The 17,715-nt window shown below is 40.4% G+C and overlaps 2 protein-coding genes across 3 annotated transcripts in view; one reads left to right on the top strand and one right to left on the bottom strand.

Annotated features, from left to right (window-relative positions):
* The window catches only part of LOC145442567 (methanethiol oxidase-like), a 66,795-nt gene that overhangs the window by 27,127 nt on the left and 21,953 nt on the right, over positions 1-17,715 (top strand). The window lies entirely within an intron of this gene.
* LOC145442577 (synaptonemal complex protein 3-like) lies at positions 207-14,728 on the bottom strand. 2 transcript variants are annotated; one of them, XR_013916090.1, is made up of 6 exons: positions 14,219-14,728; positions 5,014-5,155; positions 2,832-2,942; positions 2,094-2,194; positions 892-994; positions 207-575 (listed from the first exon to the last, which is right to left on the bottom strand). XR_013916090.1 is itself a non-coding variant. In XM_080320527.1 (6 exons), exons 4-6 carry the CDS (start codon positions 2,141-2,143, stop codon positions 519-521), a joined length of 210 nt encoding a protein of 69 aa, XP_080176653.1. In that variant the 5' UTR covers positions 2,144-2,194; positions 2,832-2,942; positions 5,014-5,155; positions 14,219-14,335; the 3' UTR covers positions 207-518. The 2 variants fall into 2 exon arrangements, 1 of the variants encoding a protein (XP_080176653.1); XM_080320527.1 differs by having other exon boundaries at positions 14,219-14,335.

The raw sequence follows: 17,715 nt of genomic DNA on the forward strand, positions 1-17,715 counted from the left end.
TTGCAAGTCTCATATGCTAGCCTGCATGCCTCGATCATTTGAAATAGTGGTAAAGTTTTTTCCACAAATTTATAAAGATTTGCGGCACACCTGACAATATGTGGCACAGTCTGGGAATCACTGCTTTTGAGGATGTAGGGCACTTAGCCAAATTGAATTTATAGATCTTATTCGATGTTACCTGATCAGTTAAATAGCCAACAAACTCTGAACGACAGCAGATGTAATCCGATAACATACTACGTGTATCAACATAGTTAAATAATACACACCTCCATAAACATTGTTTCATAACCCCCGACAAAATATCCTCAACACGGCCCGAACTAAAATATTGTGACGATGCATAGGCCTAATACAAACAGCACCCCGTCAATAAATCCCAATATGAAAAGTGGCAGACCCTAGTGTAGGCGTATAAGAATGGTAACAACCCAACGACTTGGCCGCACCGAAAATATCCCAAAGCGTTCTCAGATCAAATGCTTTCTGCGCTGTTGCCCGACTTTCAACCGGCATCATTTGAAGAGCATAGAGTGGAAACTTTGTCTCATGGCCGCCATTTCTTGGGCTTGCTGTAAATACGAGAGACACTCGTGAACTTGTACTGTGGGAATTCGGATAGATATGTTTTGGCGATGTCACCGATGTCAGCATATAGTTTTGCATGCAACCAAACGTAAAGGTGGTCGGTAACGAGGTACTTCTACTTTTTCGGAGTACTCAAGTAGGTTTTCACTACTTTACTATTTACTCAAGTGGCTGTTTTTAGAGTAATTTCACTTCTGCATGACTGCTTTTTGGCAAAGATACTTACTTTTTAAATTTTGGATGAGAATGCTAACGCATAGACATTTATGGAGACAGAGAAGAACAAAGTTGCCAGCTTACCGCGTCCTTCATGATTTTGCCTCTCAAGCGGTCCAGTTCCTTTTTCAAATAACTCATTGCTTTGAGATTCTGTTGGTCATGCATAGCCGCGGTGTCGTCGACGCTGTAAACAACTTCGTGGAATCGGACTACGAAATAGAATTTCGCGCCTTCGAAATGAAGCTCGTTTCTTAGAAATGGGATTCTTACGTATTACGTTTATATACAGGCCTATGCCAGGCTCGTTCTGGACTTGGACTCTATAAATCGACGTAGATATCAGATATGAGATTTAGGACAACCAATACTCTTAATCGAATTGATATTGGGTTTCTAAAAGTGTACTTAAATAGGGTTACCATACGTCCTCTTTTAAGAGCATTTGTCCTCTTTAGTTCAACAAATTGGAAATGTCCTCGGAGGACGGCTATAATGTCCTCTTTTTTTGGAATTTATCCTCTTTTTTAGGAAAAGTATTGAAATGTTATCAAAAACTCGAGGTCAACGCAGCGAACGTTAGAGTTTGTTAACAAAATCGGGTAGAACGGTGGTCGAGTCGAAGTGATGACTTTTTTTTAGTCAACACCACAGACGTATCGTGAAAAGGCGGTAATTCGAGAGTGGGGTCAGAGTGATGACTTATTTTTTTAGTCAACACCGGTACTATTGGTCGAAAACTTTTAAAATTAGCTAATTTCTTTTACAATTTCAGCTGTCAGTGTTGTAGTGTGCAATTTTTCGGATCTCAAAATATGGTATAGCCCTAACTTGAAGGCCCCGTAAAATCTACTGCACTAAATTTGTAGGGGAATGTCGAATAATCACTAGGGATTGGAACAACGATTAGAGCACTCAAATCCGAGTTGAGTATCGAATGTAATGATTCGAGTCGAATAGTGAGATTCGATTTTTTGAGTAATGAAAATATACGCCTTCACACAAAGATTAATATTAATTCATCGGACATAGCTTCAATACTTCATTTCCACCACTGGAGTCACGGAACATCGGTTAGCCGTATCACAGCATCGAAAAAAACATGTTACAGACGGCTAAGAACATTTACGGAACAATATTTCTATCAAGTTGTGATCGAACCTTTCAATGATCACAAGGGATACGAAATAGTCGTGGTTCTAAATCTAAAATATGCTTGCAAATTCATTAAGTCCCGCTCGGTTTAGGTCGGAAGATGTCGCATACAAGCCATACAGGCGACGTACGTTTTCAAATACTCCTCCTGCATTCCTTTCAACGTCTTTAATCGGTGCATTTGAACAGCCTTGATTTGAGCGAGGAGCTTCCTCTGCTTCTGCAGAATTACCTATGCACAGAGAATTGAATCGCGGTGTATTTTACGTCCACATAAACACAGAGGTGGTCACCCTGGTCAGTGACGAAGTATAGGCTACTTCTACTTTTTCGGAATACGTTTTGACAGCTCGGAGTACAAGTGGCTACTTCCACATTGACTATATTAAACAGTTCTTTCAAAACTACATGCATTTACACGTTGTATTTCGTAAAGTAGAAGATAGTTTTGTGATGAGTTAGCATCACTTGTACAAGTCAAATTGCCATGACAACTTGGCGAAATAGTAGCTACATCACAGTACCTGAACATAATTTCTAGAACTGCGCCTAGGTATAGTGTCATTAAGTCATTCTGCGTCGGTCACGAAATAAGCCAGCCCCGATTAACAGCCATAAATATGCGATCCTAGACGAAATTTACCTCTTAAAACTATTTATTTCAGTACTTTACCTACCTTCATTTTCTACTTTCACTTAATATGGCTTTGAAAGGTCTTGGGAATCGCCATTTCAAAATGCAATGGAGTAGACATTGACTGCGTCACTTATATTTCTAACGGAGTAACAGCGCCGGCTGACTATACATTGACTGCCTCTGCGATATCAACATGACTTGGTTTATGTATTTTAAGTATTGTATACATTACGTTAAGCTACTCTTCCTCTTCTTTCGCCTTCGCCATGTCACGCTCCCACATCAAAAAGTGATCGTTCAATTGCTTCATATATTCGCGATGCAGATCCATTCTTTCCTTATGCTGAAGTGTTTGAAACGCGAGGACGTAAGTAAATACGTTTACTACAACATACGACACAGGAATGAAAAATCCAATGCCGACTTGACTGGTCGTTTCAGAAATGTGGATTGACTCGTGACACGTAGCAAAATTTACGAGTCAATTCCAAGTCATCAAGTAACTCGAGTACATGATTTCGACACGCTGATATCACATGTGTAAGCAATCGGTCATTCAACGATTGCGCACTCTGATTTTACTGAGCCTTCGATGGTATGTTCCAAATGAATTGACCGCAGACGATCTGATTATACCTTACGTTGTCGTAGACTAGCATCTATCTATCTATAGCAGTGTATTTCTGTTCCGTATAATGCACAGCGTTTAACTTGACGAAACTCTTGTATGATTTACATCGAACTGATATAATTTACACATTTATGTGATTCATCAACAATTGGTGCGGGCTCAAATGTTATTATGCGGATGTGTACGGGGATTCTGTATTGCACCATATCAATTTGTTTCAATTATTGGAGGTTTCATATTCTATCATCTATCTGGCTGAAAGTTATACCGACGTGCTTCAGCAGTTCTACGTAAATTTGATCCATAAAACGCCCAATTGAACGCATAATTACCTAGATTATTAAAATATTCTTGACTCGATTTACAATTAATAGCGACTCAATCTGTACTTCAATCATCTTGCAAAATGCAATTACTTGAATCACGTCTCGTACTTCGAAAATGAGACATGACTTTGTGACTTGGCTCGACGTGACTTGACTCGAGTCAAGATGTGCAAAGACTCGATATGCCATCCTACAACTCGTTAACACCAGTTATACGTGAAAGGTAAGAAGACAAAATTCGTTAAATTACGGCAATACAATTAAGCGAAATTTGGTAATATAATAGGGGGAAAAGTCGCAAGCCTTTTAAAGGAAAACCAAACAATCAAAAATCAAGTTGGTGGTTTTTAGCAGGACATAGCCTTACAGAAACTTCTATAGAACCACGTAGCAGTGTTGGGATGACTCGAGTCATGACTTGATTCGAGTTGGACTCGAGTCATCTTTTTCGTATGACTTGACTTGACTCGAGTCACTTTGCTAAAATGACTTGACTTGACTTGACTCGGCTTATCCGAAATGTGGATTGACTCGCTACTCGGAGCAAAATTCACGAGTCAATTTCTAGTCATCAAATAATCGGTGTAGATAAAAATCACTGTATCTTGCAAATATTTGGATTGTCTGCGAAACGTTGGTGTAATGCGTGAGAGCGACCAATGATCGTGCGTTTTACTGAGCCTCCATTGTTCTCTCGCAAATAAATTGACCGCAAACGAAGTGATCGAAGGTTACAGCTTGAGTTGTCGTAAACTATACTAGTTAAGTAAAGTAATTTAATAGCAAAATGTCTATTTCTGTTCCTGTTGTTACCTAGCGAAACCTCTTGTTTTATTGAAATTGTTGAAATTGCATAAAGTTTATAATAGTCCTCAACCATTGGCGCAGGCTGGAATTGTATCACATCAATTTGTAACTGGGTAACCTATTGCCTCTTATCAATTCGTTTCTCTATTCGCTATTTTGGCTGGTAACTATAAACTGAGGCTATGCAATTACTTACGTAGTATAGCAGTTCTATGTATATGTGAACGATACAGCGCCTTCTTGCGTGGATATTTAACTGTATATTCGTTCATCGGTTCAAAATCAATGACCACTCAATCTGTATTTCAGACAGCTAGCGAAATGCAATTCTTCGAAAAGGCAACTTGACTTGAATTGTGACTTGACTCGTGACTTGACTTGACTTGACTCGAGTCACCTTCGAAGGTCGATTGACTTAACTTGACTCGAGTCAAAATGTGCAATGAATCGAAATGACTCGCGACTCGAAGGTATAGTGACTTGATCCCAACACTGCCACGTAGGCCTATATAGCACGTGTGGTGTGAAAAAAGGAAGCATGCAGCGACTTTACCTTTCGATTGACGTTTCCAATAGCAAAACTTGTTTTAAAATGGAACGGACCCCAAGCTACAAAGGCTGAAATACAGTGCATTGCACAGTGAGCTTACTTGATTTGCCATAACGTTTTCCACTTTCGAGTTGCAATTACTGGCCGATTTCGCGGTCAGCGTCTCCAATCGTCTGCGTTTCGCGTTCATGTTTTTGTTGACATTACTTTGAAAGGTTCGTAACATGCTGCTCACCTCATTTCTAAATAGCATTTCTTAATAAAATGACTTATAGCGAATCAATGGAATCGGGGGACGGGGGTCACACGAAAGTTTGTCTCTGACGACCGGCTTTACCTCAGCTCCATCTAATTTCATACCCCGACTCATGACCTTGCCACTTGGATGTTACCACAGGTGGTGAGTAACGAAGTACTTCTACTTTTCTCGAACACTCACGTTGTCATCGACTACTTGCACTACGCACTTGAGTGGATGCTTTCAGACTCTCTACTCGATGGCTTTTGTATCAACGCTACTCACTTTTATCACTTTGAGAAGGTATTTTTGGATTGGCCTGCCTCACTTGTCAGAGTGAAATGGTCATAACTAGAGCCCGACCGATTATCGGCTCGCCGATAATATCGAGTCGATATCACACTTGGAAAGAAATATCGGTATCGGCCATTGGAGGTGAAAAATATCGGCCATTTTCGTGACGTCACAGCGTAGTAGTAGGGAGTCATGGAGGACGTGACATATCCACTACATATCAGTAAATTATAAAAATGAATGTTCAAGCAGCATTTATAGGTCAATATGTGAAAAATATAAGTTCTCCGATACGCCCCGGTGATTTCAGCGGGAATCCCCTGCGATGACCGAATACCTATAGATAACTAACCTACGGATAGATAGCCAACAGCCGTCGTCACGCTTGCTTGCTCGGAGGAAAATACTGCTCAGCAATCTGAACTCAACGTAATTGCCAATCCCATAGCTGACGACCCGAGCGCTCAAATTGAATAAAGTTGATCTTATTTGAACGCTACTGTCGCACTGATTCCGAAAATATACATTCAAATCCGATCGGGGCAATGGAACCGCCTCGAAATACACCTCAAAGTCTGAAAATTGGCATTGTTCTGAACAATCGAGGACACGCAAGGGTTATTGTTATGGTCATTGTGGTGCGTCCATGCGATTGTCTGGAACAATGCCGATTTTCAGACTTTGAACGCTATTTCGGGCTGGTTCTTTTGCCTTGATGAAAGTTTAATGTATATTTTCGGAATCAGTGCGACAGTAGCTTTCTAATAAGATCAACTTTGTTAAATTTGAGCGCTCGGGTCGTCAGCTATGGGATTGGCAATTACGTTGAGTTCAGGTTGCCGAGCAGTATTTTCCTCCGAGCAAGCAAGCGTGACGACGGCTGTTGGCTATCTATCCGTAGGTTAGTTATCTATAGAATACCGGAGAGCAGACCATCGAGTCGATGAATTTAGTTGTTTGCAGAATACTTCAACCTAAGAACGTCCTTTAAGCTGACCATCGTGATGACGGAGAAAAGCGAGGTGTGGAAGTATTTTACTGCAGATAGTGCTGGTGGTGTTATATGCGATCTGTGCAAGAATCCTATAAGCCAAGGCTCTGGACTAACAAAGCGTAAAAATACCAGTAATCTATGGAGTCACCTGAGGGGACACCATGGTGAGGAATACAAGGGCATAGAGCAGGGGTGGGCAAACTACGGCCCGCGGGCCGCATGCGGCCCGCAACACCGTTCTCTGCGGCCCGCGAGAGTCTAAAGAAACTTATTAAAAATATTGATAAAATGGGTACTAAAATAGAATTAATGCAGGGACCTGATTAAACTTTTTTAATACATTTCACCATGATAATTCTAAGGCTTTGGTTCTCAACGTGGGGGACGCGTGCCCCTTGGGGTCGTGAAAGCATCTGAAGGGGATCGCGAAGCTGAGCTCAACTGAAAAATTTTTTGCCGCTCCGCGCGATTTCCTTCCGATTCATAATTATTGCTCTGTATTTAGTATGAATTTCATATTTCAAAATCTCTCATCAATAGTCGTAATCTCCCATGCCACCAAACTATCCGTTAGGTTTGTTATAACATCCTGGTTGCGTTTTGTGATATAACGATAAGGGGGCGCGAAATGTTTCACAATCATAAAGGGGGAGGGGGGGGGGGGGTCAAGTCTTAAATAGTTCGAGAACCAATTTTCTAAGGTAAATACTTCCTATATTATTTTTCATATTTAATTTCTGGCGCGACAGCCCGATCTCAAGGCCCACACAGTTTGAAAGGTTTCAACTACTAAACATCACAGTAATCCAAAACGAGATTGACGTAATTCGGATCACGAGTGTGATTTCAGATAAGCCACTCCAGTTTCAATTATTTCAGTGGTGTGTTTATAAAAACGATTTGCGCGTGTCTTAAATAGATTCGTTCTCTGTATGCGTAGAATTAGGGTATTTATATTTTATCTACACAAATAGTAGAAGCGTGTTTGAAGCTAACATGGTTATGATGCTGTCAGCATTGTGTGTCCTGGAACTGAACCAAAAGTGGAGTTAGTAAATCTATAAGCAGATCACTGCTCACAGATTTAAATTTCAATTCTGTTCTAAGAATCTGAACAACAGACTTTCATCTCCATAGTTTTGACAAATTGGTTATTGAGGCTGACCAGCCTATGAACTCTCGCCATTGTTTCTTGCGCGTGTAGGATATCATCATAGCAATGTTTAGTTTGTCCTCACTATATAATCAAATACCAGCAATATTGCGTTTTGGTTTATAATCCCAATTTTATATAGTGCGGCCCGCGAATGGATTCAGATGTTGAATGCGGCCCGCGAGCTCAAAAGTTTGCCCACCCCTGGCATAGAGTGTAAGAAAATCAAACCAAAGAAACGCCCAGCAGAGCCAACAATTCGTAGGGATATTTTTGATTCTATGAGAATATGGGCCAATTCGGACAAAAGAGCGAAAAAGATGGATCAATTGATTGTAGAAATGCTGGCAACTGACAACCTTCCTTTTTCAACTACTGAGAAGCCAGGATTTATCAGGGTTATGGCCAGGGCTGTGGAGTCGGTAAATTTTACCACCGACTCCGGCTCCGACTCCGACTCCACACATTTTCAATATACCGACTCCGACTCCGACTCCGACTCCTGAGTCTTTAAACGTACCGACTCCGACTCCGACTCCGACTCCTGGATCTTTAAACGTACCGACTCCGACTCCCGACTCCGACTCCGACTCCAGCATTATTACCAATTTACCTCGAAAATTATATGCCACATTGTCGGTTGAATGACTATCATACAACCATTAAACATATGCAAACATATGATTAACTGTGGCATACTGAATTGTTTCATTGTGGCACAGCTCGAATTATCCACTATGCAATTAACATGAAATAAAGATTTGCTAAATATCCTTCCTTATTCAAGTTTTTATAACATGGACTCTCTGATATCCTGAAATGATGAATCATTCAAATATGGCAGATATCCAATCCTGTATAATAAAAATGTAGATAAAAAATCCAAGTGTAGCTCTTGTGTATGACTCAGCAACTAATAAAGAAATTGAGCTTACTAATTTTGTCATTACACACTATCCTGATTACAAGCACAAACACTTTTACTACTAGTAATAGACATTGGTCATGAATGTAATTTAGTTAAGTAGTCAAAGACTATGTCTATGTCTAGTCTACATGTACTTAACCAAGTATTCAAGGATTGGGACTTGCAGTCTTTTTTAATCATTTGTTTGACCCAAACAGCTAAGCTACACTACAAATATTTTTAATTTTGTCAAATGGGAAGCATCGTTTGGTCATATTTACATATTTTTACAATTTTACAAAACCAGCCGATGCATTTTCTCTGTCACAGTATCATGGTATAATTCCACAAATTGCATCAATTTTGACTGCATCGCGAAAACGCATCTTGCGATTTTCTTCCCCTCTGCAACTGAGTTGTAATTTGCAAGTAATGTCTTTTATCTATATCAGGGGTGGGCAACTTTTTCGGCGAAAGGGACACCTGAGATTTACGAACCATTGCGCGGGCAACGGGAATGTCGATGACCTTTTTTTAGTCGTCGATAGGAGCGAACCGAATTATGAAACATTGCAAACAAGACTTATAATTCTATGCTCTAAAATTGATAACATTATGTCGTCCAACTGTGCAGCAGAGATGAGCATTGGATTGGACTTGGATTGGACAGGATCAGGATTATGGGTTATTTTCGTTTGGTCCGGATCGAACCGGATCGTGATTTTGAAAAAAATGTTTGGACCTGGATCGGACCGGATTGTGATTTTGAAAAATAAGGTTGGACTTGGACTTTAAGCATTCCAAAATCTGGACTCGGGCACGCTGGTTTCGTAACCAGAAGTGAGGGGCGGCGGAGAGAAGAATTATAGCCAGTGTTGTCAATTGACGCATTTAGAAGCCAAATTACGGAATTTCGGCACATTTTCATGCTGGTTAGCACCGCTGTTTCCGCTGTTCCGTCTTTTAGGGATGCCTGTATGGGACATTGGCACTTTCGAATTTCTCCAACCAGAGCAATCAATGTAAATTTGTAAACAGCACATTACCGTAGATCTAATCAAGTGCTGTTTACACGAGGACCTGATTAATTATTTGATGTTAGAATTGCAGAAATATGGAATTGATGTTCGCATATACAGGTGCATATCGAAATATTAGGTCCAGGTCACTTTATCTGCTGCCAAGGTGCCAAGTGCAAGTGACGCAAGTGCAACAGCCTGTTTGTATAATGTTAACAATCCACCTGGGTACTGCATATGTTTCTTCCTCGGAGACATGGATTTAGGTCGAGTCGAGATACTGCTAGGTTTGCTGATCCATAGAAAAAGTTTGCCTAGTTCGTATGCTATATTCGCGCCACTTTCACTGTTGTAGACTTCTTGATTTAACTTGAGTTGAATTCAACCCTATATTAGTAGAAGAGCACGAATTCTACCAAGTCGTGGTGGTACAATCTTCTCTCTGCAGCCTAAAGGACCAATTTGTTACAAAACGGGCAGCCACCATAAAAATGTGTATTCTTTTAGTATATTGAAAATTCTTGTGTTGTAATAACTTCGCTTCTACAAGCTGGAATTGAAACGAATTTGATGTGCAGTGTTTATAACCGACCTAACCTGTCCTTCTATTTTTTCAGTTTTAGAATTGTACTTTCGATTTTGAAATTTTTTTGGATCAGGATGGAGTTGGACTGAAAATCTGGCAAATATTTTTGGATCAGGATGGAGTAGGACTGAATTGAAAATTTTCAGGACTGGACATGGACCGAAAAATATTACAGTCCGCTCATCACTGCTGTGCAGTGCGCAATCAAGCCCTGGTCGCGCGAAGTGCGAAATATTTTTGCAAGATAATGACTGAATTATATCAATAAATATGTTGCTAACATGCATTGGGGTCGCATCTGTATACCACTGGGCTCATTTGGCAAGGTCAGGATTATTCGACGTTTAGACATAGCAAAATCGACGGTATCAGTGAACTGAACATGCTTCTATCATTTTGTGCAAATGTTTTGTCGACGATCTCGCTGCGAGTGCACAAGCGAAGCCGTATCTCCTAATTGCGAATATCGTTAGACTCAATTCTGTGAAGAATATGTATTTATAATTTTCAAAAGGGGGCTCAAATACTGAATGCAAGAAATCTAGTGACAATGAATCATGCGAAGTACCGAGAAAAATTTCAAGTCAAATAAATCTGCTATGAAATATTCTACTTTATGGTCATATACGAAGATCTGGGATAAATGTGGCTGACCCCTGGATACGCCAATGCCTCAGAACTGTTGTTTTAGTCATCATCAAATTTCGCGGTCATGCCAACCAAATTTTGGTTGGCCTTGCAATTGTACCTGATGTCATAAATAATTTCGAGAATTACCTCGCAGGCCACACCTAACCTTCTCGTGTGCCAAATTTGGCCTGTGTGCCACGGGCTGGCCGCACCTGATCTGTATGGTTAATAATAACAGTGATTGGTGGTACATAAAAAGTAATATTGAAAATTCTTTGAAAGCAAATGTTTCATGATAGAGAAGTTGGAGTCGGAGTCGGAGTCGAAATCATCGTCATTCTCACAAACTCCGACTCCGACTCCAGTCCGTATTTTCCCACCGACTCCGACTCCGACTCCGACTCCAGCTATTATAGTTTTCACGACTCCGACTCCGACTCCGACTCCATCAAGCGAAAATTACCCCGACTCCGACTCCGACTCCACCGACTCCGACTCCGACTCCACAGCCCTGGTTATGGCAGCAGCTGAACCACGCTATAATATGAAATCAGAGAAATATTATAGAACTCAAGGTCTTCAAGATGTTTACAGCAGAGTTGAAAAGAAGATAAGGGAGCTACTCAGTTCAACCAAGTCGAGCAAGCTGTCCTTCACAACCGATTCCTGGTCAAACTCCACCGAAGCCCTTATCAGCGTAACTGCTCATTTTATAGATGAAAAATGGGAAAGAAAACAGGTTATTCTCAATGTGAGAGCGATGGAGGGTTCACACACAGGACAGTACATTGCAAACTGCTTTATCTCAATGTTGCAATATTGGGAGATTGAAAGTGAGCGAGTCTTCCTGGTTTTGAGAGACAGTGGAGCTAACATGGTCAAGGGGATGGGTCTAGCAGACGTGAACAATTTGAGTTGTTTTGCTCATTCACTTCAGTTGGTTGTTAACGATGTGCTGAAGGCTCCAGGTGTACTGAAGGAGTTGTTGGCAAAGTTCAGAAGCATAGCAACCCATTTCCGTCATTCTGTGTTAGCCAAGCAGAGACTATCAGGCATTCAGAAGTTACTAGGGATGGATGAGCATTCTATTCTACAGTCCGTTCCAACCAGATGGAATTCAGATTTGCTAATGTTGGAAAGAATGCTTGAGCAGAGACGTGCTTTGGCCTTGTATGCTAGCGAACATGGATGTATAGTATGTCCCACCAATGATGAGTGGGGTATCGCTGAACAGTTGGTTGGGTTGCTGAAGCCATTTGATCAAATTACCAAGGACATCAGCCACGCAAGTGCGAGTCTGTCTGTTGTCATACCAAGTGTGAATGTTCTCAAAATGCTGCTGCAATCACCTGAGGTAAATACCCTGTATTCTGGAATTTCTTCTGTCAGGGCCGCACTGCTGTCAAGGCTTACTGCAAGGTTTTCACACATAACCGATTATAAATTTATTGTACTTGCCTGCTTTCTCGATCCACGGTACAAGATAGACTATTCGATAGTTTGGGAAAAAACAGATGCAGGGATTGGATTGCGGAAGAAGGAAAGGAAGTTCTTCAAGCGTCGCCACAAATTGATACGCCCGTACCTCCAGAGGAAGCAATGGGACTTTTACAGAAAGCGACTGCATTTGACCATATATTCAACACTCTGCTCTCTAATAATGACACTGCTCATTCAAACGAAATGTCCGAGGTAGATCAGTATTTGCTGGAACCATTGAAGGAGAGAAGAGAAACAGATCCCCTGCAGTGGTGGAACCAGAATAAAGAAAGACTTCCAATTCTTGCTACGTTGGCGAAAAAATATCTTGCTGTGCCACCTACTACAGTACCGAGTGAGAGACTTTTCAGTACTATAGGCCTCATTTATGAAGACCACAGAAGCTCCCTCCTGGGAGAAAATGCCTAGAAATTATGTTTCATGAACTACAATTTGCGACTTCTAGACTGGGACTATTGATATATTTTTATTGCCCCACATCATTCATTTTATGTTCAAGCATAGCGTTGGCTGTAAAGCATTTGAAATACACGCCGTGAGTTGTTGGATATGCGCTTTGAGCTAGATTCCATATCTTTTGAATATCGGCTTAATATATCGAGGTTATCGGTGAAGGTGCTAGATATCGGCTTTATCGGTATCGGCTAAAAAATCCAATATCGGTCGGGCTCTAGTCATAACTAGCGCAAATTTTAGTTGCAGACAAATCTGTGGGAAGCTGCACTTATTTTTCACGAAAGTTGCACTAAAAAGTTGCATTTATGGACAAGTTCCTTGAAATTATTAGGGTATGAGATACTCGAATCGATCCGTATTAAAGGCACTTTAGCAAAACTCAGTGTTGGCGACTTCAATAAAATCAATATCCTGAAAAATTAATTCAGTGAAAATATAATTTTCGGCGGTCTAGCCAGAATGTACGTCAGATCAAAGAGGACCTCAAATTTAAACGACAGTGAAGTATTCAAGCTATCTATTTACATATAGTGCCAAATATTTCCGGTAAAAAGTTAGTTGCATGAAAAATCTAAAAAGTTACAATAAGTTTTTTAAAGAAACAGATAAAAGCCGCAAAAAGTTGCAATATAAGATTCCTCGAAACAGCTTAAAACATCATACCACATAACTTCTGAATATTTTGGAAGCTGTCCGAAGATGTAAAAAAAGTTGCAAAAACTTGCCCTAGTTATAACAACCACAGGAAATAGTCCATCCCATGTGTCGCGGTAACTGAATACATTTTCAATAATTTCACATATTTGTAGCGTCAGTTGTGGTTCCATGTTAGTCGCGACGATGAATCGTTCATCTACCAAAGTAGTCTACCTTCAATGGATTGCTAAATGTAAGCGAAGTCTCGACTTCCTGTTTGAAACTATTTACTTGAGCACTTAACGCATTATATTCTCTACTTCTATATACTTGAACTAATTTTGGCATATCTTTGGAATCCCCACTTCTACTTGTGATTGAGTAGGAAGTTACGGTATTATACTCCTACCTGTACTCAAATCTGGTCTAACAAATCACCGCTGCTAATGAAGTAGAAGAAGAAGTAACGCTGTAAATTTCTACTCAATTTAAAGTAGAAGTATCAAGTTTTAAGACATGGCAAAACTACTTCAAGTATAGAAGTTGATAATGAAGATCTAAAAGTAGATTTCGCTGAAGGGTCACATGCTTTTAGCAGTTATCAAATACACATACAACGGTAGTGCTTTTCACCTATGAAGATCATGGGCGCTAATACGACGCATCAGGAATGTTCAGTTGGTATTCTAGGCCTGGTTTTGCCTAAAAACTGAAAACAATTAAGTATAACTAGAAGTAGTTTAAAATATAGGTACTCCGAAAAAGTGGAAGCTCATCGTTGGACCACCTTTGCTGTAGGCGACACTAACGTTAGAACCACACGAACGACCCACAGTATATCGAAAGCCTTGCGGATTTCAGTTCAAGTCTGAATTAGATACCCTCGACCTACCCTATAATGCAATCCGTCGACTCATCTTCACACTCTTCCGGGTCGCTCCCATCGTCACTACGTTCTCTCTTGAGGCTGCAAGACTTCGCGTCGCTCTCTACAGGAAACGTCAATTGCTATAAACACTGCATACGTAGCACGAAACCGTTCATGGTATCGAATAAGCGGCCAAGTGAGCGCTGCGCGTGGGCAATGGCAACGTAATACCGGTAGGGTCCTGGTTTATATCAGATTTTTTCGATGATTTTAATTTTACCAATTTCATTTTTTTAATTATTTTGGTTTTTTTCTAATTTTCGAGCGAGAAGCGTGAATGTAGTTTATTATCGGACAATCATGTGCATTTTATACAAACCGCAGATAGCATCTCGTCACCGACACCGGTATAGTTCATCTACTTGACAGACAGACGGGAGAAGAGCAAAGATCGATATTCAATCAATATGTTAGCGTTTTGCTGTGGATACTAGTTAGTTTTCTGCGACATGCTGCTGCTATTTCCGAGGCACTGGTGGGATATAATGAACAGATAGTGGTGGGATACCGCTAATAAAGCGCTATCCGGAATCTCTATCGAATTCGAAAGATGCCCTCATCTCTGATCCAGTTTGCTGGCAGTAACCACTACATTGATCCAGATGAAGATGCACCTATTATGGATGGTCCCGATTTGACTCAACATGTTTCCTCGCTACTAGACAGATCATTAATGATTCTGGCGACCTATCATTATCACATAGGTTGAACGTTTTCAGCTTTCATTACCACATAGGTTGAACATTTTCAGCTATCTGGATGATGATTCACAGCCCCACGTTATTAAAGTTTAAGCTTTATCCTTCCTCACCTTGATTGACGGGGTTCGTTCATTCATCCCATTTTCTTTTGTTCGTGTTGTTATTATGAGTAAAAAGAAATTCCAAAAAATAATGATTTCAAATATTTATTCGATTTCAATCAAGGGCGAAATGATTTTTACCAGAACCCTAAATACCGGTAAAATTTGTGATAATTCAATCATAATTAATCAGATTCGCCCCCACACAAGTCATACTGTGACATATGCCTGGTGACTTGCATTTCCAGTGCCTGGAAATTGCTCCAAATAGAGTCCAGAGTTACTTAACCTGAGATGCATTAACCCTGTATTTCCACCCGTGTATCGGAACTTACAGGTAAACGGCACTTTCAGGTATCAAATTGTGCTTGCAAACCCATCCTGAATGAAATCCAAAATGAACCAAATACGCAAGTTCCTGAGAAGATATATACCAAGGTGCTGTAGTGCGCTCTGTTCACGTGTAGGCCTACCACCACACAACACACTCAGATATATCTTCATTCTTCGTATCTCAAAATATAACACCCCTGCGATATATATGACTCATTTTCACCCATTAGAAGGGTGTGAAAAAATAATTTGATACGTGAAACCTGACTTACTGAAATACACGATTTTCGTTTACAATGTGTAAGTAAATTTATTTTCTATTGGGTAAATCTATGCACTCGGAGAACTAAACGTAATCTCAGCAGTCCAAAGATCAGTGGTTATTCTTCACCTTTTCTGCAGAGCCTATTTTACTGGATTTTCGTGATCTGGCGCACCCCTATTATAGTGGCTGCACTAATAACGATTGGGCAGAAGTCGGGCTGGACCGTTTAAAGTTTACCAGGTTTGTTGTTGTTGTTGAAGAAGAACTGGTATGTATAATTTATACAATAAACTGCAGTACAGGGATATTTTGAATAAATATCCTTTTGGCTAGAGAGCTTCATTTTGAATCTGTTTAAACTAAAATAGGCACTCACACTCTAAAGTGGTTCGGTATTACTATAGTATATCTATACTGAGAAACATTTTGCTGAGAACATCCCCAACTAAGTAGCTAGTGCGCTGAAACTGTTTCAGGGTGGCTGTGCTATCTAAAATTGCGCACACCAGACACGATATCACATTTTACAAAGGTTGTTATGTTCGCTGCGTTCATGAAAACATATTGATCACCGACAATTAATGTATAGCGTCAAGTGCGACGAACATTCAGAGGTTTAATCATTTTGGTCAAAGATAAATATGCTATAAGAGCCTTTGAATATCACTATACCCAGGACCGAAACAGCACTTTGTCAGCCCCCCTCCCAAACGTTGGTCTTGGTCCCCTATAGGGTGATAAACCGGAGCACACATCAGCCTGCAACCTGTTGCTGCTACTTATGTATTGTATATATATATCGAAGTTTTCGGTCAGTATAAGGGCAGTCCTTTTCGGCCAAGGTTTTCCTGCTGCCGATCGTCCTGGCACACTTCTCGGAGTCGCATGTTACATGGCCTTAAACTTCATATGTCTTGGTGCGTCGTGGTGCAGTAATGTCGTGGTTTGGGCGAATTGAGATGCCGGTGTTCTGTTGAATGATGTTTGTGCAGCCATTACTCGCTCAGAGCCATCACTGCTAACTGTGGCGTAGTCAGTGCGTTTTGGGGTCGGAATCTCTCCCATTTCGAACTCGAAACCCCGTTCTTTTGCAATGTCTGATATTTCCGATAAAATAAAAATTAATGTGGTGACTTTAGGTGAATGAAATCCAGTTCCGTACGGTTCCTAACCTTTGATGATTTTGAAGCCACTACGTCACAGATGGGCAACTGTTTTCTGAGAATGACAGGCAGGAAATACGTTGGCGAGCTAAGTAAATAGTTTGCACTATATTCGGTGGTGTATTAATTTGTAAATTGAAAGCAATGAATTACATGGTTAACACAAGCTTCCGGATGGATGGATGTGTTACTATTAGAGACAATTAGGAATTTAGAGTCAAAGTATAACGTATAATATTTATCCCACGTAATCATTCAAAACAATGGTAAACAAGAAATATTGTTAACTCTTTTTAATCACAACAACGCATAGACACGTCCTTATATTAAGACACTAAATTGTATGGGATGTTACAGCTGGGTCACTATCCCGAGCGGTGCGTAGCTCGGTAAAATCGTCCTGTTGTTTTGTTAATTTCACTGGCAGGTTTTCCGAATTCGTCTTTTCGCAGCCTCAGCCGAATGACTGCGTGGTTATGTCAGAATCCCGATTTAAATCAACCCATGTTATATATCGACTTTGTTATGAATATCGGCTACCCCTGGCACGCGCGACAAAAGTGGCACGCAAGATGATTTTTCATGACAATTTTAATGATTCGATGTGTATTATTTTATTATAATCCACTTTCTTGCAGAAAGTGAAACAAAAATTTTCAAAACGGAAAAAAGCTCGAAGGTGAATCCAAATAATTTCGCAAATAAACATGAAGTATAGGGTATTTTGGTACATATATTATTTATCTGCAAAATTTTCTACGAACTTCTCAGTATAGTAGTCCGTATATTTGGCCCGCGAGTCGTAAAATGCCCAGGTCTGCCCTGTACGCTAATCTAGAAGCATTCGGGTAACCCGTAATTTTCAGGGAGTCACACAACAAAAGTCTAACACATGTGT

Source organism: Botryllus schlosseri, chromosome 7 (assembly GCF_051294905.1).
Source record: "Botryllus schlosseri isolate E-star chromosome 7, Bs_hap1, whole genome shotgun sequence".
In the NCBI taxonomy this organism is placed as follows: Eukaryota; Metazoa; Chordata; class Ascidiacea; order Stolidobranchia; family Styelidae; genus Botryllus; species Botryllus schlosseri.